Raw genomic sequence first — 24,469 nt, 5'->3', positions numbered from 1 at the left:
CAATCCTGGAACTCTACAAATCAAGGTGGGAAACAAAATCCAACTTTCAGGTTTCGGCCCGAAGTTGTTCCGATGGCTTGGTCAAAGTTGATTGATGGGGTGAATTCGACTTCAATTGTTTATATATTGAATGAGAGATGATGATTCTTGTATATTTATATCCCTCTTCATTTTTGAAATCAGACATCTTTCTTTAAGAGCGTGTTTATAAATCTCTGACTTGATATTTCTTTCACTTTTTTGTCTTTCAATTTCCATAATACTGCTATACTTGGATTAATACTTAATTATAGGAGATCCTGTAGACTTGGCTAGTATAATATATGATATATACACCTGTCAAACATTCCTTAAAATCCAGATACAATTCTGACCTGAGTTGCACGCATCGTCTTAAAGTTGATTTCACCAGATTTCTTCTGCATCTCAGATTTCTCCCTAATCATCGCCTATCAAGAAATAAGTATCTATTTACTTCCCCTGTTTGCCTTTTCATACAAAGGAACTCGTTACTCATACCTATGCTTTGATATTTCTTCTCCTCGAGTAGCCTATTCTATTGTGGGGAACGGCGGGGGTTTGCAATTTTTTCATAATCAAGATCTTATGAGTGGTAAATTCAACTTGTGATTATACAGCTATTTCTATCTAGCATGATGGAGTGTATATCTAGTCTACGTTATCTATGATATATTAACCCGCCAAGAAACGAAAAGGACTTTTCATCTATAATACACGACTAACTGATTGTACGGTGATGTTACACCCGCTCTTACTCCCGCGCCGCAGCACATACATAAATCTATCCATCAAACACACCATGTTGCAATTCCACTCCGAACTGATCTTTGGCCAAAAACCTCATCTGCTTCTCAATATCATCCTCCATACCTCCGCCCCATCCAAGAAATTGTCTAATCTTACTTCCCCAAAAAGCCATATCGGTGCTCAACAATACAAATCTGAACAAGAGATGTTTCCACCCATTAACCCATCTCTCTCTCCAGCTCAAATCCTTGCTATCGACCAGACTGCGCGATGCCCATGAACCGGTCATTTTGATGCGGTTAACAGGGGAGCCGAGAAATTGGTTGTTTCCTTGCACAATGCGCATATTGCGACCGATGAAGAGGAGTTCACGGGGGAAATTTTCTTCTTCAGAAAGAACATCTCGGATGCCTTGACGGAGTCTCTCTTGGACTTCGTAGTGACGCTCAGCGGCTGTTTTGCCTTTCAGATCCTTGGTGATGCGATCTTTGGTGCTGTTGTCGCCACCGTCATATGGACGCATAAGAGTTGCCGATGCGAAAAGATCGGGGGCCTTGACACCCCATGCAGAAGTGATTTCGTTAAGCGAGGCATTGTCGAAGGTCATGATAGCTTTCCAGAACTGACAGTATTGATGTCGGAAAGTTGGAGTCATGGAAACGTATAGACCGTGGTCTATTAGGACAAGTTCTGGTTGACCGTTGGGCTGTCTTCGGATAAAAATATTCCCTGGATGAGGATCGCAATGTACAACTCCCCAGAGGAACATTTGTGCGGAAAAGAGATCAACCATGGTGGTCATGACTTGTTTCAAACTGAGGCCAAGACCACCTTTGCCATTACGACCTCTCCATTCCGCGCTACGGTCGGGTTTGGGATTGTTACTTGAGAGGATGTTTGGCGAGGGATTTGACAGTGGGGCTCCTTTTGCTCCAGGAGAACCTTTGCCATATCCACCCAGCCAAGGAGCTGTCAAAGCTTCTTTATCCCAAAGACGTACACCCTCGATCCATTCTGTCGTCATGACTCGTTTTGAGGAAAGTTCACGATATACCTTGGGAATATAAACACGACCGTTCAATCGTGGTTCACCTGCTACTAGTCCGGCCATCTGTTCTGAGTTATTCGCTTCATTTACAAAGTCCGTTTCTAGCATCAAGCGCTCAGTAATATAGGGCACTAGACTGTACAAGGGAAGGTCGAACCAGTATGTGTATACTTTCATCACTACCCTGAACATATTGTTAGCAAGGTCCAAGGTTTTGAATGCTTTTCGAATAGAGGAAACTCACTTGAAAGCCCACAGATCCCAACCCACTTGGCTAGCAATCTCTCGTTTCTGAACCTTGATTGCCACTTCTCTCCCATCAGCCAGCCTCGCCCAATGAACTTGCGCAACAGATGCTGAAGCTCTAGCTTTTGTTTCGATTATTCCACTCCCAGGCTTATTTGTATAACTAACACCAAACACTTCCTCTGGACTTTTACCTCCAAAGTCTTCCCTGATAACCCTCTCTACATCATGCCACTCATTCTGCGGAGCATCATCGAACATTCTCGCAAACATTTTCTGGAACTCAGGAGGCAAGACTGCACTTTGCATAGCAATTGCTTGTCCAATTTTCAAGTATAATCCGCCATTTTGGTGTAAAAGATTGAACATCCTCTCAGCGTTTCTCCTATGCAAGTCCGTAATGTCACCCCCCAGAATCGGATTTGGCCTAAAATTAAGCTTATAATCGATTGCCACCAATATACCCAGGCCGAATGTTCGCAATGATCTGGTAATAGAGGATGCGTACAATTGGGTGTCTATGAGATAGGCTATGCCTGTCGCCGCCGAGACATATAGTAATCTTCGTCCCCATTTTATGGATCGAGGATATAGCTTTGGAGGGGCGGCTGTCCCCAAAGATGCTGGCGAAGGGGGGACAAAAGGTTGATATCTTTGCGCATGGGCTAGACGTTGGGGCACCTTTGTATATACATGATTTCCAATCGTCTCCTTCTTTGGCCGAATTAAAAATTGACTTGATTGTTTTCGTGCCTGATGGGATATTTGGTGTGTGGAAGAGAATGTATTGAATAATAAGTTGTTACATGGTGGTACAATGAACCCCAACCTCCTGCCTGCATTTCGCAGGTACATGGCTACGTAAAAATGCCGACGTGAATGGAATGCATAGAGGAAGTAAAAAGTTCAATATTCGATGACGATAATATAAGGAAAACTATCAGCTAGTTCCCACCGTTATCGTTGATAAGAAATCAGTTTGTGTTAACCCCGCCCCGTCCCGTTTGCCTGCTTTATTACTAAGCGGCTCGGTCGAGTTGACATATCCGACCAATAAATCCAAGTATGGAAGTTCCACGGATTCTCCTTGGATATACTAATAAGCATTATTGGCACCGAAGATGAAGATGGAGATGTTTCCAATAATAGGCAGTTGAAGAATGGGGAGTGGTCATTTGTTTCCTTTTGAGAAGCTGTTATAAAATACGGAGGACAAAGGATGGAAGGATGGAAGGTTAATACTAAATCACGTTCTACCAAATCCTTCTCATATCATCATCTCGTATCATATGCGTACGTACAACATCAAACAAACCATCAGAGCCAGGAAAAGTCCACCGGCAATGGAGCACATCCATATTGTACTCTGTATGATCGTCCCGGTATTTTATGCAGAAGGGGGGATTTTACAAGGACCAAGTTTGAAGTGGCCAAGCACTTTTCACCTATTGATTGTGATTATTGGCATTCATTTATCAGCATTAGCTGTTCCCTCATCATACTTGAGCACTATCAGAGCAAATGCATGCCTCCACCGAATTGGATGCCGTCACACATTAGGTTCAAAGATGCATTAATTCGAGATTATGCGTTATTAGATACTTACTTAGTAGGCATTCTAGGTGGATGTTTATTATTCCTCTTTTCGATTGACTTGTAAAGTAGTATCTCTCGGACAACTTTGCTCATACCTACTTAGTATACATAGAATACTCGATAGATATCGACAAGTACTTCCATACACACTCATTCACCAAGATTATGATAGACTTTAGGAAGTAGATAGGTGGTTAGCACTCTCGATATGTGATTGATAGACTTCAAGTACCATAAAAAGAAAAGAAAAGAAAACATAGCCAGGCGTAGTAAGGCAGAACTAAATATAAACTTGTATGATTTGCATATCCATAGTAAGGAAGCAATAGCTCCATCTTATGATCTATAACTTTAGATGTCGCATGAAGGGTTTGAAGATCCTCATGTCGTTGGAAACAAATGTCCACTGTGATTAGTTTGTTACAGGTGATGGCAGTAAAAAATGAACAGCGCGTCCGAAACCGTGTACCAGAAAGCGTAACCCAGGGACGTCAAGTTCAAATGTTCAAGGGAGTATTGAATTCTCGTTCTCTTTCTGATGCTCCCGACTCCAGACTCACCAAGTGTAGAGGATTATGGTCATGCGAGTTCATAAGTTTATCATACCGGCTGATAAGTACTAGGTAGGTAGTTAATACTCGAGTGAATGAATTAGGTAGGTAGGCATGCTTTGAATGTCACAAATTCCTAATATTAATGTCCTCTTCTCTTCTCTTCTTCCCTCCCCCTCTCCCCCTCCCTCTAGTATCATATTCTCCATATTATCTATCTATCATACCTCCAGAGTCCATACCCACGTATTCATCCCGTCCCGTCTCCATTTTATCGCCATCGCCTCATTATTGACTGCATAATCGACCTCAATGATACTGCTTGGGTAAATTTCCGAGAAGCAGAAAATGTCGTGTCGTGTTCAGGTTCTCCTTCTTCTTTAGAATAAAGTCCCATCCCATCCATCCATACATACCGGGCACATAATCAAGATCAACTTTAATCAGCGGGGCTGAGCAATTCACAATTTATCACGAGAAGACCTACCCAGTACCGCGCGAAGCATCATCCATCGCTCATAAGTCATTACCTCTACGGAGTACAGAATCCTGTGCAGACTGTACAGTAGCGCAGTAGTTTAAGACGAGACACTCATTGAACGACGCAAACCCTTCCCCCCTCAAGCCTCAAAACCTCCAAGGACGGACAATAATAATCTGAAACGCCCATAAGATTGAGACAGAAAATTACCACCATATTGAAAGACTGACATGACAGATTGAAAGACCACCAGACTATCATCCTTTCGTGTACAAACAAATATTCAAAGGATTTTTTTTTAAACAGACACCAATTCCTACACTCTTGTCTCTACCATACTCCGACTCTTATCCAAGATTACGATTTTTATCTTACACAGCCTTTGAAACCTCGGAAGAATTCAATCTTGGCTGAAGTCGAGACCAATTGAATCCCACTCCACACGATATCCCTTCACGGTTCTACTGCACTTGCCTACGCTCTAACCCTACAACGACATAGTACGAGGAACCGTTCTTGGAAGGCGTGGGCTATCAACGCTTTTAACCTTGCTTTTCCCAAAAGCCAAAGTCAATTCTAATCACAATCTACAAAAACACATGTACTTTGGCTGTTTGGCTACTGTCCATCTCTTGCCCTGGTCCCCGCCTGCTCCTAGTCTCTCAGAAAAGGCCATCGTCAGGAGAAAAGTACAACAGCAACAACAGAACAACAGCGTCCATTGATCCAGTCTTTATCGTTCAATTTATGACTTAATTCTCTGAAATTATATTCCATTTATCGATGTCTAGTCAGGAGTGGGGAATTCAGGACGACAACAATAATAATCACAATCAACAAATTGAGAACTTGAGACTTGAGGTACATTCCGCGACAACATCACCTGGACACCCTTTGATCGAAAGAACCTCGATATTTGCCGCGTCTTAAAGACGCTGGCATTTCCAATTTTCTACGCATCAGCATAGCACAGGACAACAAAATGTTAAGACCGGCGACTCCGTTATCGCTTTTGCTGCTCGCTGCATTCGCATGCTTGCTCGTGTCAATTCTATCAACTCCTATAATTAAGTCGATACCATTGGCCTCTTTCGATGGAGTTCAGTTTGGGGTCTTTGGGTTTTGTAAAGGAAGCACTTGTAGCAATATTGAAATTGGGTATAGTACTGGTGAGTTCCAATTCTTGAATGCACACTCTTTCAACACATGCTTCCGCGCAATGCGTACTTTAGCATCCCAAGCACAGCACTGATATTGAATAATTATTAGAAAGTCTTTACGATGAAACTCAATCAGCTACATTCGATCTCTCTACAAGTACCAGATCAACATTATCTGCTATTCTCATTATCCACCCGGTAGCTGCGCTATTCACACTTATCATGCTAATCCTAGCCATCGCCGCTCACTTCCATGCACCTTCACATTCCCCTCGATACCTACTGGGAATATTCATACTGAGCATCTTGACTTTGATTCTCACCCTACTCGCATTCCTCATCGATGTTCTACTCTTCGTACCTCACATGGCATGGGGTTCATATGTTGTGCTCGCCGCCACAGTCATTATCGCCGCAAGTGGTGTTGTGTCATGCGCTATGCGCCGAACATTGGTTAGTCGAAAAGCAAGGAAGCGTCGTATTGAGGAGAACGCAGAGATGAACGGGGAGAATTTCTACAACCGTCAAGGAAATGAAACAATCACTCCGGTTGTCACTGACACCAGCAGTTCGAAAAATCCGGACAACGAGAAATTACCAACATTTGCCACATTTGATGCGAATAACAATGAACGAACAAGTGACGAACGGATACCTTTGACTACAAGAACCCCAACCACTGAAAACTCTCCTACTAATGTCCCTGGTGGATCTATTAGGAGTCAGGGAATGGACGGTTACAATGGACCACAATCAGGCACCCCATCTATAGATCAATACGGAAACCCAATTCCGATGATGCCGATGATGCCACAAGTAGGAAATTCATACGGTATGCGAAATCGTGACCAATCTGCTGGGCCACCGGGACAGGCATTGAGCCACCAGTACTCTAACACTTCCATGAATTCGAGAGGGCGAGGTGGAATGCCACCAGGACCACCAGGAAGAGGTGGTTATGGACCACCGAGGGGTGGATACAGAGGAGGTTATGGGGGCCCTCCACCAGGCCCAAACCGTGGAGGTTATGGCTATGGCCAGCCAAGAGGGGGTTATGGTCCGAGAGGTGGGTATGGTCCGAGAGGTGGGTATGGTCCAAGAGGTGGCGGTTACCCAGGCCCGTACAGAGGAGGGTTGAACAACGGAATGATGGCGATGGGTAACGGTGGAAGAGCGCCCCCACCCGGGTATGACAGCCGAGGACCTTCTGATCCTTCGGCGCCTATTGGTGGATTCAGGGATGCTTCTCCGGCGCCTCCCGGTGGATATATTGCATACAGGCCAGACGAAATGAGACCCAGTAGCTTGCCTCGTGCCGAATCACCTCCGCCTTTGGAAGGTTTAGAAAATGTAGGCATGGTTGGACAGGCGATTGAGATGGTTAGTCCGTAAACCACCTTGAAAAATTGATGATACTAATTTGGCATTAGGATGCGACAACAGGCAGTCCATCACATCCACCTCCGGGATTTGTCGGGCAATTCGGCAATCTCAGAGACAGTGATGACGACGTCGCTGGAATGGTGGGCCTACAACAGCAAAAAATACAGCAAAGGCATGAGACGTTGATTAGTGAGACGAGTCAGTATAGCCAAGATGAGTAAGTGATCTTCTATCATTGAATCGCCAAGTTTCTAATGCGGTCAGATATGTACCACCAAGACAAGTATGGGGACAGCAAGCAGGTAGATCATCACCTCTTAACCCTGCCTCGCAACCTGTCGTCGAACTTCCTCCTAGCGAGTCTACTCACAAACGAGATAACTCGAATGGTACTTATTACGAAGACGTTGACCCACGTTTTGCCGATCCAGCTCCAGCTCCAGCGACAAAGTCATCTCTGACAATTCCCGCCGCCCTTAATATTGCTGCACATTCCTCGAATAACAACTATGGTTCTAAGTCTCATCTTCATCCAAATCCGTTGAGCAACTTAGATGGCAACAATTCTTACAATTCTTTAGAGGAGCTTCAGTCGGGGCAACGCTCTCCAGCTGAATCTGAGAGGTCCACTTTTACATCAGTGTCACAACGAGGGATTAATCCCAACTGGAACGGAGATGCTAGTGGTTACGGAGGACCTCCAATGCCGAATAGAAGACCTGCCGCTCGACGAGAGGATGTTCTCTTGAATGATAATCCAGACTTCGCCTTGCCTACAGGTCGTGGTGGTCGAGGACCGCCTCGTGTCATGCGTGGTGGCATGATACCAAATTCCGCCTATCCAGGTGCCAGCGCTCTTTGAATTCGGTATTATTTATTTCCAGAAACTTTTGGCCCTTGCCCTCACATCTCATTTTACAGTTTCATTTACCTTATGACCTCACCAAATCGGCTCGTAAATAATGCCACTGTTTTTTTTTCCTTTGTTGATATAGAGTCGTACGACCCAAGGCGTTTTGGTTCTTTCAAACTTCTAAAGCATACATTTTATGAGATGCACAGTCATTTTGGGCTAAGCAGTATCACTGCCTTGTTCTTTTGTTCATAGAATGGCTCGGAACTTGGTGATACATTTTTGACGATTGTTTAACAACAATTTTGTGTAGCAAGCCTTACATTTTGGCCTCTGCTTTAGGAGTTAGTCTTTTGCATTCAAGCGAATTTGGGCAGGAAACTTTGGGCCACGTATGGCTAGCTGGTCGTTGGGCTTTGGGCGGTTGGTCAAAAATGGTGATCAAATGAAATGGAACTCTGGTGCACAGCAGTTAATATGACTAGGGAGTGCAGAACGTGAGGTTGAGGGGGGGGACTGAAAGGGTGTCACACATTATCGTGGGTGAGATGGCTATATGTTCTACAGACACGGATAAAAGATGCGTGGATATTTTAGCTAGTATTTTAGCTAGTAGAGAACAATTAAAAGGACCTTGAGATATTTAAGAAATTATATGAATATCAATGTGAATGAATATGTGTAGTGGAAATGTCCACGGGTGTTTTTGATTCTAAATTATGTACTCTCACGTGAATGAATGGTTTCGATTTTTGATGATGTACTCGTTGTCTTTTTCCCCATTGGGATTGTGTGATACAAGTACAAGTACAAGTACAAGTACAAGTAGATAGGTACTAGGTAGGTAGGTACTACTAAGTGACAGATAGATAATATGATAGGGGGCTCGGAGCAACGCGCGTTGTTAGCGGCATGTGTATATGTATGTATGTATGTATGTATAAGAAATTACTAGATGCTAGATAGGTATGGTATGGTGTGAACGAATTGATGATAGGTACCTAGGTAGGTTAGTGTATTGGTAGTGGAGGATTTATAAGAGAGATTACGAGTAGTTGGATGTAGTGAGTGGGAGTGGGAGTGGGAGTGATGTGTGTGTGTGTGTGAGTAGAGTAGAATGAAGTGAAGGGGAGTGGAGTGAGAAGTTAAATCCGATAATAGGCGAGGATGAGGGTTGGAACTTGGAGGGAGATGGATGGTGTTATGCGGGTATACGGGTATACGGGTACGGTTTTATGTATGTGTATGGATGTATGTATGTTATTGGGATTGGGATTGGAATTGGGGGGAGGGAGGGGGTTGTTTTTTATGGCATTGTGTTGAGTTTGGGTTTGGGTGAGGGTGAGGGTGAGGGTGAGGGTTTGAGGGGGTGGATTGGTGGGTGGATTGGTGGTTGGAGTGGAGTGGATTGGATTGAACTGGACTGGAAGTTGGATGGGTTTGATGAAATGTGATGATGAATTGGTTTTTGGGTTTTCGATGGGTGGGTTTGAGGGTTTGTGGTTGATGGATTGTGGATTGCTGGAGTGATGGAGAATGGGTTGATGAATTGGGGTGTAAAAGGCGTAAGAGATATAAGAGTGTGAGGGAGGGCGAAGAAAAGCGGGAAATGGAAAGTGACATAGTTTTCTTTGGAGAAAGGAAGATGGTTGTATTGAACCAGAGGTCAGAGGAATTGGTTGAAGATGGATGGATGAATGGGAGATGGATGGGAGATAGGGGGGTATGATATAGTTGTGATGGTGTGTTGTAGTAGGCGAGATAGGTATGAGTCGATCTTTCAAGTATGAGCATGATGAGTACGAGTATTAAGAGAAAATCTTATTGAGATGTCAATTAAATATATGAAAGATGTTACGGATTGATTGATTGATGTTATATATTTTAGATCTACTCCGTAGTAGGTATCTGGGTATAATATACGTATCTAATACCTATATATGAATTACGTGGTGGATGTTAATAGTGAATAGTCAAACTTCTTGCGAGAATACGAAGAAGTGAAGAAGAAAAAGTCTATCCTTCGTGGTACTCGGTACAGAATACTACTCCGTAGGTATTCAAGATGAAACATCTCCACGTCGGAAAATCAAAATCCACAACCATGCCACCCATGTTTTTGGTTCCTGACCCTAACCCCGTCCGCACCCCTGCGTGCGATGGATGGCTCAAACATCGAGTCTGGTCCAATCCAAGGCTGTCTACGTAAGGGTTCTGAAAACTTTCCGATCATCAGAGACGTCGGGGTATTCCTTGTTGGGGAGATTATTTTTTAGTGGATTGTGTGTGTATATGTATGTATGTATGTAGGTATGTATCATTGGTTTTGTTGTATTGTATTGTATTGTATTGTATGTATGAGGGAGACATTGTATGTGATTGGTTTGTTTGTGGCTGGCTTTTACTTAGGTAGGTACGTAGATTGGTTTGGGAGCCCCTGAAATTCGTTACGGAGGAGGGAGAATGAATGGGTGGTGAATGGTGAATGGCGAATGGTGAATGGTGAATGGCGAATGGAGAGATGGTGATGCTGTGTACCGATTGTGTATTGTGGTACGGGATGAGGCATGGACGGACGGGTTTCGTGATGGGTCGGAGGATAGAGGGATTTGGAGAAATGATCGCTGTGGAATTGTGGGTGGGAAGGGGAGGGGAGGGAAGAAGGCTGTTTAAATATATGGATGGTTGAGTGAGTGATTGATTGATTGAGTGATTGAGTGATTGATTGCATGAATGGGATAGAATGGGATGAACAATTGAATCATTGAATGATACTTGAATACTTGGATATTTACTTTGAGATACTTGCTTGACATTCTTTCGCTTTCATCGGATCAATTGGATTGGATTGAATAAGGGGAAAAAGGGACCAAGTACAGTGATCAATGGTGCATATGATACATGAAGAATGTCTAGATGGATGGAAGAACGATAATAAGAGGTGATGATTGAGTAGCTGATGTATGTTACCTACCATGTACCTTCCTATCTACCACCTATTGATCTATCTCATATCGTCTTTCTTTCTCTTGTACTTTTGTATCTTTGGTCTGAATAGTATCTTTGGTCTGAATATCTTCAACAATACGATTATACTACGTTCCTATTTTGTGACTTCTATTCTAGATATCGTCGACGACCAATCTACCTACCGACCTAGACCTCCTCGCATACTATCATGTATTAATACCTCCTTCTATCAATTAAATCTAATATCCAATCTCCATTCGTCACTGGTCTCCATGATTGCATCGACGCAGTTCATCTAACCACATCTCGCCACATCGACGTCGACAATACTTCTTCAATATCCTACGCATCAATCTCCATATTCATTTTCTCCTAATTTTGGATCCAAACATCATTCTCATACATTAGTTCTCGACTCAAGCATCTCCCGTCTAGCACTGCCTACCCCTTCATTCATTTCAGCCAAAAGGGCAGGAGCAAAGAGAAACTAAACCGCCAGAGACGAAGCTAGCGACTAGCATTGCATGGAAAAGTTTGGACCGTTACAGCCTTACCAAGGATCTCCCAAATCAAAATTGGAGCTCATTGGATCCATTTGATACCATTGCCAGACGGGTATTGGTATGTTGACATTGATTCTTTTTTCTTTTATTTGCAAATCAATGGATTCAAAGCCGTATACCTCTTCTTCATCTCTCGAGATATCCAAAATTCATGCAATACAGTCGTGTGCTTTAAATCCCCATTTTAGATGGAAATACAAAAAGGAAAAAAAGCCGTCGTAGTTCGTCTTATAAGTTATAAGTTAAGAAGAACCTCTGGTCTACGACTCAAGAAACAAGACAGCGCGAGAGAAGAGAGTAGCGAAATAATTCACATCATAATTCATTCAAAAAAGTAATTCGCAATCTCAATTCATCAATCTCACTGCCGAACTCTTTATTTTCTATATTTTTATTTTCCAGCCCGACACTCACTCACTCTCTCTTCCGTCCTCAGCTTTTTCGCCATCTTCTTCCAAACCTTGTCCTTCTCCAAAATCCATTTTATTAATGATTAGCAAGGCCTACAGGGAAATTTAATTCCAAAGGAAACATCCATTCATTCACCCTCTTCTTCAAATTTCAATTCAATTAAAAGTCTATTCACCATACAATACGAATTGATCAAATCAAGCCTTCCCTGTCAATTCTGCGACAAACACTATTGTTCCCAATAAATCGAACCTCCACGATGGTTTCTTCAATCCGACCACGAACTCCTGCAACGTCGCCATCACATGGCGCCGAGAGATTAGCAGGAATTCCAGAGAACGGAAAGCATAATAATAACGCCAATCCCCCTCGTCGTTCCAGTCTTGGTGGTTTATTACTTCGTCGGTCCAAGTCCGGAAATTTAAACTCCAAGCATAAGAAAGATCTTGCTCAATTGCAAGAGCAAGAGCGTGAAAGACTCCTTCGCGAAGCAGCTGCGATCCCCAGATCTCCACCTCGTCTTCCCGACCTTGCTGTCCCTACACACTTTCCCTCGTTCGGTGGTGAAGATAGACCGGGTTCGGCGACGTCTGGAAATAGTGGTCAAGGTGCGAGAAGTGCTTCAATGGATCCTCAATCCAGATCTTACACGATGAGTAGCACACTCAGTGTGCCAGTTCCTCCCGTTCCTTCGGGTGCGAGGAATGGCGGTTGGGTTGATCCTTATGCTAGATCAGAGAGCATGACACATCGTGGAAGATACAGCTATGCAAGCAGTGCCGTGAGCACAATTAATAGTCCTCGCAGAGTACGAAGACGCAAAGATCCTACTCCATTCAAGTAAGTTTTTACCATGACCTTCTTTTTTGACTTTTATTAATGGCTCTGCAGCGTTCTCATCATTGGCGCACGCGGTGCAGGCAAGACATCTTTCCTTAATTTTCTCAAAACCTCCCTCGCTATGCCTCCCAAGAAGAGATCGAAGCCCGAACCATTGGCCGAAGATATATTTGCTCCACGTACCCCCAAGTCGGGAAAATTCGTCTCGCATTATATCGAATCGGAAATCGAGGGTGAGCGAATCGGTGTAACCTTGTGGGATTCAGAAGGCTTGGATAAAAATGTCGTGGATCTTCAACTTCGAGATATGTCTTCATTTCTTGAAAGCAAATTCGAAGAAACTTTCACGGAAGAAATGAAGGTTATGAGAGCTCCGGGGGTTCAAGATACACACATCCATGCTGTATTCCTCATTCTCGACCCCACACGCCTGGACCAAAATATTGAAGATTCAAAGAATGTCATCTCAAATGGAAATGGACATTTTGGAGTATTTGGTACAGGCCCTCGTTTGTTTGGTAGTCTGGATGAAGATCTTGATTTACAAGTCCTTCGTACATTGCAAGGAAAAACTACTGTGATTCCGGTCATCTCAAAAGCCGACACTATTACAACGGCCCACATGACGTATTTGAAGAAGACGGTTTGGGATAGTCTGCGTAAGGCTAATCTCGACCCACTTGAAGCACTCGGACTAGATGATGAACCCGAAAGCCCAATTATCGGCCACAGTCAAAGCCGCCTCGATGAAAGAGATGAATATGCTACTTCTGAGAATGGCTCAGCTTCTTCGGGTGGTTCTCCCAATTCTAAGCGTCTTTCCTCGGGCTCCATTCGTCGCCATAAACGCGAATCCGAAATCAGCGAGATTCCTTATTTACCTCTCTCAATCATCAGCCCTGATTTGTATGAACCCGATGTTATTGGCCGTAAATTCCCATGGGGTTTTGCGGATCCGATGAATGTTGAACATTGTGATTTTGTACGTTTGAAGGAAGCAATATTTGCAGAGTGGAGGGGTGAATTGAGGGAGGCGAGTAGAGAACTTTGGTATGAGGGATGGAGAACTAGTCGCCTCAAGGAAAGGGAGGGTCTGGCGAGACGCTGATTTTCTGGAGGGGTTATTTGAGACATATGTCTTACCTTTTAGTGGTGAACATATCTTGATACAATAACTTCATAATCGCTTTGTGTTTGCGGAGTATGGGAAGCAGCACCAATTTTACAATCTCCGGTCAGAAAGGACACAACAAAACTGATTATTTGATCTTCTTCCACCACTTTACAACTTCGATATTCGGTTTCGAACACAATCAATCATTGTGTGGCATGTTTCAGACATAGCTTTATTTCCGTACACCTTTTACAACAAGTTTTCACGAATCAGGGGGGTTTTTTTTTTATGTTCAAGTATTTTACTCTATTGTCGGATTGGCAGGCATGGATGGAATGGAATGGAATGGATGCATACCCCCCTTTTTTACATTTCGACTTCTTACTTTTTTTTTCTCTTTTACGCGTGGGCTTACAGCTACTACTTTTCATTGCATTTGTGATGATGTGGTGGTTGTGAAGTGTAGTTTGTGAGGTGTTTCTCTTTACGCAGCTGGGTTTGTGGGTTTTTGTTTGGGTTTTGGAGGGAAAGGGAAATGGAAGGGAAAGGGGAGATGTTTTTGAGGGGTTTTTGAGGGGGGATGATGGATTGATGGAGATTCGTATGGTAGTTTGAGAGGGGAGAATGGGGAGATATTTGAGATATTTGAGGGGAAAGGGGAAGGGAAGAAAAGAAAGATTGATGATATGAGATGAGATTACAGTGTGAAAGAACGTGAGAGAAGAGAGAGAAGAGAAGAGAAAAGATTAAGAATGAAATTGATGATTGATACCTATGAATTTTGGGCGGATGGTTTTTTTTTTGTGCTCTTAAGGGGTTTCCTCTTTTTTCTTTCTTTTTCTTCTTCTTCTCTCAAAAGAAATAGTTTAGATAGATAGGTCACTAGTGATATGAGAATTTGACATTTTGAGATGATTTTTTGTGGTATTGTTGTGTTGAGATGTTTTTTTTGAAGATTGTGTTTTTGAAGATTGTGTTTTTGAAGATTGTGTTTTTGAAGATTGTGTTTTTGAAGATTGTGTTTTTGAAGATTGTGTTTTTGAAGATTGTGTTTTGAAGATTGTGTTTTTGAAGATTGTTTTGTGGTGTGGATGTAAGGATGAAGTACGAATGAGCATGTTTTTTCTTTGGGATTGTGGATAGGCAGGGAAGGAAGGTATGGTATATGATGGGATGTTATGATAATAAGAAATGAAAAGGCTATGCGTATGGTATGTATGTATGTATGTATGTATGTATGTATGTATGTATGTATGTATGTATGTATGTATGTATGTATGTATGTATGTATGTATGTATGTATGTATGTATGTATATGTGTATATGTATATGTGTATATGTATGAAAAGGAGAGATATAGGTAGTAGTAGTAGGTAGTAGTCAGCACGGAGGACTTGGTTGAGGAGATGGAGATGGAGATGGAGATGGAGGGAAGATACTTGGGATTGTGGGGTGGAATCTGATGGGTGGTGGTGGGTTGGATGGATGGATGAATGGATCGAAGGGGGTTTCCTCTCCGATCTGTGGGGGGCTGTTGGGTAGTCTAGGGCTGTGGTTGATTTGGGAGGAAGGGGACTGGAGGGGAGGGGAGTGAGTTGAGATTTGAGATTTGAGATTTAGGGGTGAGTGAGTCTCTAATTGGGTTGGTAGCCTGATAGCCTGATAGCCTGATAGGAGAGGAAGAGGAGAGGAGAGCAGGGCAGAGAATATTAATCAAGCATCCTCTCGTTCGTTCACGAACCACCAACCCAATCCGCAGGCGAGAAAGGATAAGAAGCGGAAAATACCTAGGTAGGTAGGTACTTATAACGTGGTTTATCATCATGTGGGCCATATCATCATGTGGGCCACTTTCACCTCAATTATCGTATTCAAATCCATATTATTTTATAACCATTAAATCAATTGATTGAAACTATTAAGGATCTAATAATCTAGAATCTATTACATTGTTTTGACAAGTTCTTGAATTGTGATCTGGTTTTCCATACTTACTACAACACCTATTAGAAAATACTTCTCTATTAGGATTTCCCTTATTTTGATATTTGTTGTATTGAATCTGAATATCAACCTTTTACTGAAATAACATATCAAAAGCCTCTTGTTTAGTAAATACTCCTTCTTAACATAATTAAGTTTTTTTCATACATCAACACTTGCTTAATATCTCATTTGCCTTTCGAAATATACAAATCTCTATATTCAAAAATATATTCTTATAAGTTAATCTTTTTATACCCTTAGTTAAAGTTAATATAGTTTCGAATATAGATATAGAGGAGCTTGATTGATAATGAGTTATTTGAGATTTAATTAATGTTAATTGAGAAAGAGCTTTAATTGGATTATAAGGGGTTTAAGAGATTTATTAATCTAAATCGAAAAAGGGGGGAGAGGGAATAAGTATATAAATTTGAATATCTAGTTTCGAAAATATAGCTTTGGGATTAAAGAGTATTAAATCTACTCCTCGAAATCCTGATTTCATATTCTGAATTGTGATTAATTCTTTATATACAGCTTTAAAAACTATAAAGAATTCAATCTTCAAAATATGATTAATATATACCTTAATAAATCCATCAATTTGATCACTATATAAACATTTCAAATTACCAAAACAACCCACATCAAATGATTGAATTAAATGACTTGAATATAATAGTAAACCTAAATATATAATATCTATTAGAAGATTGAGTGGAAGAGGCCTCTATATTGACTATATTGTTATATGTATTAATCTTGATCCCCACATTGTAGAGAATCAATATACCTGCCTTGCCTAGTCTAATCTAGTAGGCTTAAGTAATCATATTACTAATTACGTTATATACTTAGCACTAATAACTTCTATTTCTTTTAACATTTTTCTATAAGAATTACTACTCTTTTCAATTTCTGCTTTTCTGATTCTTTAATGTTTTTACCTTAATCCTAGTATGTTCTTGAATTTTTCGAATACGATTTTTCCTAATGGTTTGGTTATTCTATTTATTATTATATTCGAGGTATTAATATAACTAATCACAATCTTTTCTTTTTAATAAAATCTCTAATAAAGTAATAGTATATATTAATGTACTTTGATCGTTTATGTAGGTGTGGATTTTTGATTAAAGCTATTACTCCTTGATTATCATCTAATAATTAAATAGTATTTCCTTGTATTAATATATATTCTATCTTTCTTAGATCTTTAAGCATTTAAACTAGTTATCTCCCCTGCTTAGTGAATATTGCCATTGATATATATTCGGATTCAGTATTTGATATTACTATTGAGTTTTGCTTCTTACTAGTTCATAAGATTAATCCTCTGTAGAATATAGTAACTCTCCTAGAGATACTTTTTCAATCATATCGATTGCTTACCCAGTTTACATCAATAAAAACTTTTATGGTATTTGCTAATAAATTGTATTCTCTTACAATCTAATATTGTATTTTCTTGGGTTTGTATTTGAGTTTCTAAGTGATAGTCAATCTAGCATAAAGACAACTCACACGAGCTCATAACAACCATATCTACGGATATCCCGAAATCATATTATGCAATATATACCAGCACAATTACTGTAACGCTCCGAGCTGCTTGGCTCGAGAATATTGTCGCAGCAGAATCAAAGAGGGTCAGCAAGCCAGCCATCACCTACAGGAATAATAGGCTCCCCGATCGATCTCGATAACCGCTTTTCAATTACTGTTTCGAAGAAAATATAGATTAATAACAAAAACACTAATCTTCTCTCAAATTTATTTAAAAACAATCAGAATATTATTGAAATAGTTGTAAAGATAGCTATTCAGAAGAAGATTGATATATAATAGAAGTATATTATAAATAAGGCTCTAATACTTATTAGCTTCAAAACGATCCTTATATAATTCGTAGTGCAATTTGTGAAACAGGATTTGAGCCGACTAATAGAAGAACTGATACACAGAGCACTAATAGTCATTATAGACAATACAAAAGGGACCTTCAACTCGAAGCTAGCAATAGAAAGCATAAAGCCAACTACACAGATATATACGGGGATGCTTTGAACCCCTAAATCTACAATTACTACTCCCTCTGGCTCAATTGTGAAAGCAGAGGCTGTAAATGGGCTTAAGCGAGTGATTAATAAAGTACCAAAATTAGAATATATAGATAAAAGACTTTTCCTTCGATTCAACAAACAAATCAAAATGGAATCGTTTTTATAGGGGATTAGATAGGTGTTGGTAAAGGTGGTTCTAGAGATTATTACTTTAGAGGCTAGAGTTATTGTAACAATAATATTTACTCAAACTAAATAAACAATTACAGCTTCCCCAAAAGCCTATATAATCCTTTTTGCGAACAAGCAATAGGCTATAACAGCTATTAAAACTATAAATCTTGCGATCAGTGAGTTATGGTATACATATATAGTACTAGGAGTCCCGATGATCATTATCGATCTCCTGGGAATGTCCATAAAGATTGGGGAAAAACAAATGAGGGAAGAAATCTAATATCAAATGGGATTATATTCAGTATGGGTAGCGAGATTCAAGTTTGGAGTAGATAAGCAGAATCGGATTATCTGGATACTATTCTTTCAGAAGCAGTTACCTCGTTATAATCTATTTAACGAGATTCGAATGTTTCTAGCAAGTAGAAGACAAGCTTTGAAAAGATATGACCTAGGGTATCAATAATACTATAAAAGCTGAAAATATAAAAAAAAAGTGGTATATAGAAAGTGCATATATTCACTATCTATTTATAAGCCAATCAGAAATTATAATTACCCAACACAATATACAGGATGCTGTGGGCCCTTTCCAATGGATTATAATAACTGTTCTATTAAGCCCTAATGGATAAATGGCAAGATAATGCACCCAGATCGAAAGTAGATCCAGATTATTCGATAAGTAGGGGAAATCAATACTACTATTGCCTCAGTACTAGCAGTAATAGTTCAAATACTGATGATAATATAAGGAAGGAAAAGGAAATCTAGAATAAATGTAATCTCTCAATACAAAAATAACAATAACTCGGAAAGCGATATTGGAAAAAAGCAAGTGAATAATATCTCGGGGAGCTTAACAAATAAAGAGCGGGATATATAAGATCAATATATTACGTATAATAGGGCAACAAAGATCAATAAGAATCTCAATCTTAAAGCTTTGAGTAATTAGACTATGAATGGGGGAATATAATATAATAATGGAAGATCTATATGAATAGATCGAATTCACTATCTCTTACCTGGATAAACATATAGAAAAGCCTTGTACTATATGTAATAGTATTATAGTGAGTATTTAAGAAAAGATCAATATAACTATGTATAAGAGTTCTGGGTATTCAATATACACATTCAAATTATATAACGGATACTAATACCTATTCTTAGTAACCTCCTGGAGGGTAAACGGGATGTACGAGGAAGGGCAGGGATGTTTACGAGTAATGATATATATCAAAATTGAGATTAGATTATAAGTGCTACAATTAACAGGAGAGGAGTATAGAGATTATATATAGCTTTTTATAAGCGGAATTAAACTATTAAATCTATATAGAAAACCGAATATCTCAAAAATCCTAAAAATGATCCTTAATCTAATATTAACTAAAAATATAATTATTGGGGAAGACTTTAATATTTATTATATATTATTCAAGCCAGATATAAATACAGTGTATAATAGCAATTAGTTTACAGAATAATCTAATAATAAAGGCTTTAAGTTCACAAACATCTTGGATTAAGTGATATATAGAGTTGAATATATAATTGATTAATCTTTTTCAATATTCTAGAAATATATATAGAAGTAAGGGCTGATATATATTATAGATTTGATTATAATATCCTTTTTATTATTATATAAAGAGCCAAGCTTATATTAAGATCCCAATATGTATATTATATCAAAAAGAAAGATCTACCTTTTGTCCACGGGATCACTTCTGGGAGTATTCAGAAGCTTTACCGCTGAGCTAAACGCCCAAAAAACTAGGAGGTAGAACTGGAAGTTCTACCTTACTCTCACATATATAACAGAACAGAACAGAACAGAAAGGGCTTAATGTCACCCCGTAACACCACCCCCCTCCTTAAGGTATAGTCTCCATACCATCACCTACTAGGAGGTTTCAGGATTCTGAATTCTAATACCTCAGGCATTCAGACAGGCAGACAGGATCTATATATGCTAGCCCCCAAACCAATAAAGGCTTGTAAGCTATAAGTAGGCCCCCCATACAGCTCCATTTATAACCAAGAGTAGTTCTATCTAATATCACGAAATCACCTCTGGGAGTATTCAGAAGCTTTACCGCTGAGCTAAACGCCCAAAAGACTAGGAGGTAGAACTGGAAGTTCTACCTTACTCTCACATATATAGCAGGACAGGACAGGACAGAAAGGGCTTAGTGTCACCCCGTGACACCTTTATTTCAAAAAATGATATTAATTAATATAATAGAAATCAAATAGAAGGCATAAATAGTAGTTACAAGTATAGCTTTAGATCGAGCTATTAAAAATATATAGAAGATATTATAATAGATAATCAAAACAATAGAAAGATTGGATTGGAAGATAGGAAAATCAGCTCCTTAATGGATACTCGATTATATAATCACTCGAGATATATCTTCAAAGCTATATAATTAATAGTGATTATTTTATAGAATGTAGAGCATTTTTATTGTATATATAATAGGCCAAAAGAGGGTATTAAAGGAAATTTCTTAATGAAATAAAATCAGATCGAGATCTATATAAAATAATCGGATGGTACAATCTGAGCTTTATATATCGCTTTTCATTAATTATAATAAGCGAATGTACTGCTATATTAAATAAAGAAAAGACCAAGCTACTATACTTGAAGATTTTATAGTACTTCAAAGTCATTAATAATCTTCCAGACTCCGAATACAATTAAAATAAGGAAAAACTATTCTGAAAAAGCTTATCTTTATAGAGGAAATGGAATATAATATTATAAGGATCTCGAGTATATTCCTAGGGACAAACCGGATTATAATGAGATTATTAAAGACTATCTGGATAGAAATAGGCTTAATTCTATATATCATTTTCAATAAGTATTTACAGTTCAATTACTTTTCTATAGTATAGAAATAAGCAAAAGTAGTTATACTATTAAAAGTAAGAAAGACAGATCGAACATCCCCACGATTATAGCAGTTTATTGTCTTTCTCTTCTGTATTAAGAAGGGTTTTAAAAGGATTATAGCAAAACATCTAGTATGGATAGCTCTAATATAAGAAATACTCAGTCTATAATACTGTAATACCCTTTTGAAACGATTAGCTATGGATTTAATAGCGTTGTTTGTTTACAATGTAGAAGTAGTGCTTAACAAAGGTTATGAGATCATAATGGTTATACTGAATGTATAAAGAATATTCGATACTCTATTTAAAAACAGATTTCTAAAATAAATGAGGGAATAGGGGTTCTTACAGAATCTAATCGCTCTAATCAACTCCTTTTTAATCTAAAGGCAATTCAAAGTTAGATTTAATAAAGCAATAATTGGTTATAGCATAATGAAATGTTATATCCCATAAGGCTTATCCCTTTTATTAATTCTGTATATGCTTTATCTCGTAGAGCTATTTCAATAAAACCCTAAACTTTGATTCGGGTATATAGACGATATCTATTTATACTGATTATTGACAAGTGTTCAACAAAATATTGTAATGCTAATAAGAGATATAAAAAGCATATTCCGCTGGGAAGCTAGGAACAAAATAATCTTTATATCTGAAAAGATAGAGATAATCTATATAATACAGTATAAGCATTTTATCAATTCAGTATATGAAATAAATTGTGATTACATTATTTCTCTGATTGTATCAGGATCGGCTTTATAATAGCTAGGTATATGATTTGATTGTAAGCTTATATTCAAATAGTATGTCGAAATGCAAGTAGTTAAAAACCGGAAATTGGCTTATTATATCTAAAAGCTAGTCCGGATTACAAACGGATTCCTAATAGTATTCTTATAGAAAGTAGTGATTACTTGTTTATACCTAGCTTTATTCTATAAAGCAGAGATATAATATATAGAACAAACAAAAATCATTGGACAATATCAAGATAGGATATTAGTAATAGTAAGTATCTAATTAGAAAAAGCGATTTTAGTTATTAATAAGATTCTATAAATAGTAATTAAAGGAGTTCTCCTAGTCTAACAAACAATCCCGAATATAGTGATAATAAGAAACAATGCTCTCCCATTAGCAGAAATAGTATTAAAACAAATAAAATAGAAAGCAGCCCTTTGTACTCAAATTATTAACCCAAAACACTCTCTTTATTACCGAGGAATAAAAGCCACCTACTTCTCCGATAACAGGAAAGGCCAATTATAACCAGTCAGAATAAAGGTTCAGGTAATCAGTCAATACCTTCCTCAAATCAAGGAAACGATTTTAACAGAGCCTTACTATACACCAGAGTATCGAATAGATCCCATTAGAAGCCTTACAAAAAAGGTAGTGGCAGAGTAGTTCCAGGAATAATGGAATAAGCACATATATAATTAAATTATCATATTCTCTAATGGATTGGAATAGATTAATAAGAATAATAGGCAAGTAGAATATGGATATATTATATATAAAGAACAAATAGTAATATATAAAGAAAACAATAGATTGCATTACAACTCTCATATATTCAATACAAAAACAATTAGGGTATACCGAGGTCTCCAAGTAATAATTAGTAATATCATCGGTATAAAATGGATGGAAATCTATATATATATTGATAGTATATCAGTGATATGAGAAATGAGAGGTATAGCCTTTATTATATTATAAATTAATGTAAATATATTGAATCCAGATTAAATAGTTATTAGACTATATAGGAATTAAAGGGAATAAGCAAATAGATATACTTGCTGATAAAGGTATAAAAAGATTAGCCTTAGAATATACAAACCGACCTATAACAAACGATATCCGTTCTATAGCAAAAACTACTATGGAATCGGTAATATAGGCATGATGAATCAAATAGATATCAATACTCTCCAAACAGTACTAGAAATGGGATTCAAAGAGTATAAATAAATGCTCTAAGGAACTAGAATTCTCACAAGCAACTCTCCACTATATACTAGCGATCCGCTCAGTATATAACGATTTCAAAAGCTATCACCAATAATTTAAATACAAAGAAGCAATGATCCACTGCTTATACAGTGTATTCAAATCCCCTAAGCATATTGTGTACTACCGCAAAATCCTTACAATCTATAAAATCTAGCCCCTAGATATCAAATCTAAATATTCATTTTATAATCAAGTAGTTCAAGAATAATTACTAAAACAGTTAATATATACACTAACCAAATTCGCTAAATTTATTGCTATAACAGATTTTTATAAAAGTATATACCCTAGAATGCTATTAGAAGAATAAAAGGGGAGAAAGAAAGGAATTGATTAATTCAAGTGAATATAAGTAGAGAATAGGAGAGAATAGATTTAGAAAAACTATATAAAAGAAAATTGAAGTATGCAGTATACCATATTACAAGAGAATGTATACAAAAACTACCCTTACAGGATAAAACAGCTTTCAAATAAATATTATATAAGAGATCGGAAAGTGCACACAAAAGCGCTCAAAGAATCGGAAACAAAAGTACAAGTACACTAGCCATCGCTTGGGAGGCTACTAAGGGTATTGAGACCCCATCCCTAGGAAAGGAGGATTATGTAAATTAGAAGATCACCCCGCAATTAGCCCAACCGTAATGCCCCCCGGGAGGCTCGCCTATACGGCCCGGTTGAAAATTACTAATAATAATAATAATTCTAAGTGATAGTTGATTTTAGGTATTTTATTAGATTCTTCACTTCTATCCTATAGTACTTTATTGGTTTTGTTATGTATTGTAATAATCGGTCTAGAATAAATAAGATATCTGATTGTATGTACACTATTAGATAAATAAGACTACCTATCACTTGTTGATACTTAGTTATATTAATTGGTTTTATTGTTTTTATATAAAAAATAATATAATAATATATCTTTTTATATATATATATAGTTCTATATTCATATAGTATACTAAGAGCAAATCACAATATCACATGATCAGATCACATGATCGTCGCTTAAGAGAGCTCTTAGCCTAGAACGGCCTGAAAATCAATTCTTTATTAGCTCTTTATTAGTTCTTTCAATCCATTCGTAGTAAGATCGACATAGTACTAGCGAAATCGAATAAGGAATAAGAAAGAAAAGCTTTATTTGATGGAATGGCCGGATTAGGAAGAGATCTACGAGAAATAAACGAAAGTGGAAAGCTAGATTAGTAGGAAAAAGCATAAAATAAGGCCTTTTCCCCTCGAATATAGAAAAAGAAAATAAGAATATCATATACTGTTTCATGAAAATCACGTGTTTCATAGCTATTTA

The 24,469-nt window shown here is 38.4% G+C and overlaps 3 protein-coding genes across 3 annotated transcripts; 2 read left to right on the top strand and 1 right to left on the bottom strand.

The window, feature by feature from the left end:
• Positions 1–802: 802 nt before the first annotated feature.
• Positions 803–2,917, bottom strand: EAF02_000244 (uncharacterized protein; the record flags this gene model as incomplete). Its single annotated transcript, XM_038896292.1, has 2 exons — positions 803–2,000; positions 2,061–2,917. The coding sequence occupies 2 exons, from the start codon at positions 2,915–2,917 to the stop codon at positions 803–805; spliced, it is 2,055 nt and encodes a 684-aa protein (XP_038763151.1).
• A 1,733-nt stretch (positions 2,918–4,650) lies between these two features.
• On the top strand, positions 4,651–8,721 carry EAF02_000243 (uncharacterized protein). The gene is made up of 4 exons (XM_038896291.1): positions 4,651–5,859; positions 5,960–7,230; positions 7,281–7,450; positions 7,498–8,721. Exons 1-4 carry the CDS (start codon positions 5,673–5,675, stop codon positions 8,093–8,095), a joined length of 2,226 nt encoding a protein of 741 aa, XP_038763150.1. The 5' UTR covers positions 4,651–5,672; the 3' UTR covers positions 8,096–8,721.
• Positions 8,722–12,289: 3,568 nt separating this feature from the next.
• On the top strand, positions 12,290–13,978 carry EAF02_000242 (uncharacterized protein; the record flags this gene model as incomplete). Its single annotated transcript, XM_038896290.1, has 2 exons — positions 12,290–12,870; positions 12,922–13,978. The coding sequence occupies 2 exons, from the start codon at positions 12,290–12,292 to the stop codon at positions 13,976–13,978; spliced, it is 1,638 nt and encodes a 545-aa protein (XP_038763149.1).
• Between the last annotated feature and the right edge of the window lie 10,491 nt (positions 13,979–24,469).

The sequence above is a fragment of the Botrytis sinoallii genome (genome assembly GCF_014898435.1).
Source record: "Botrytis sinoallii strain Bc 23 chromosome Unknown BSIN_001, whole genome shotgun sequence".
NCBI lineage: Eukaryota > Fungi > Ascomycota > Leotiomycetes > Helotiales > Sclerotiniaceae > Botrytis > Botrytis sinoallii.
This window is presented reverse-complemented; position numbering and strand designations above follow the sequence as displayed.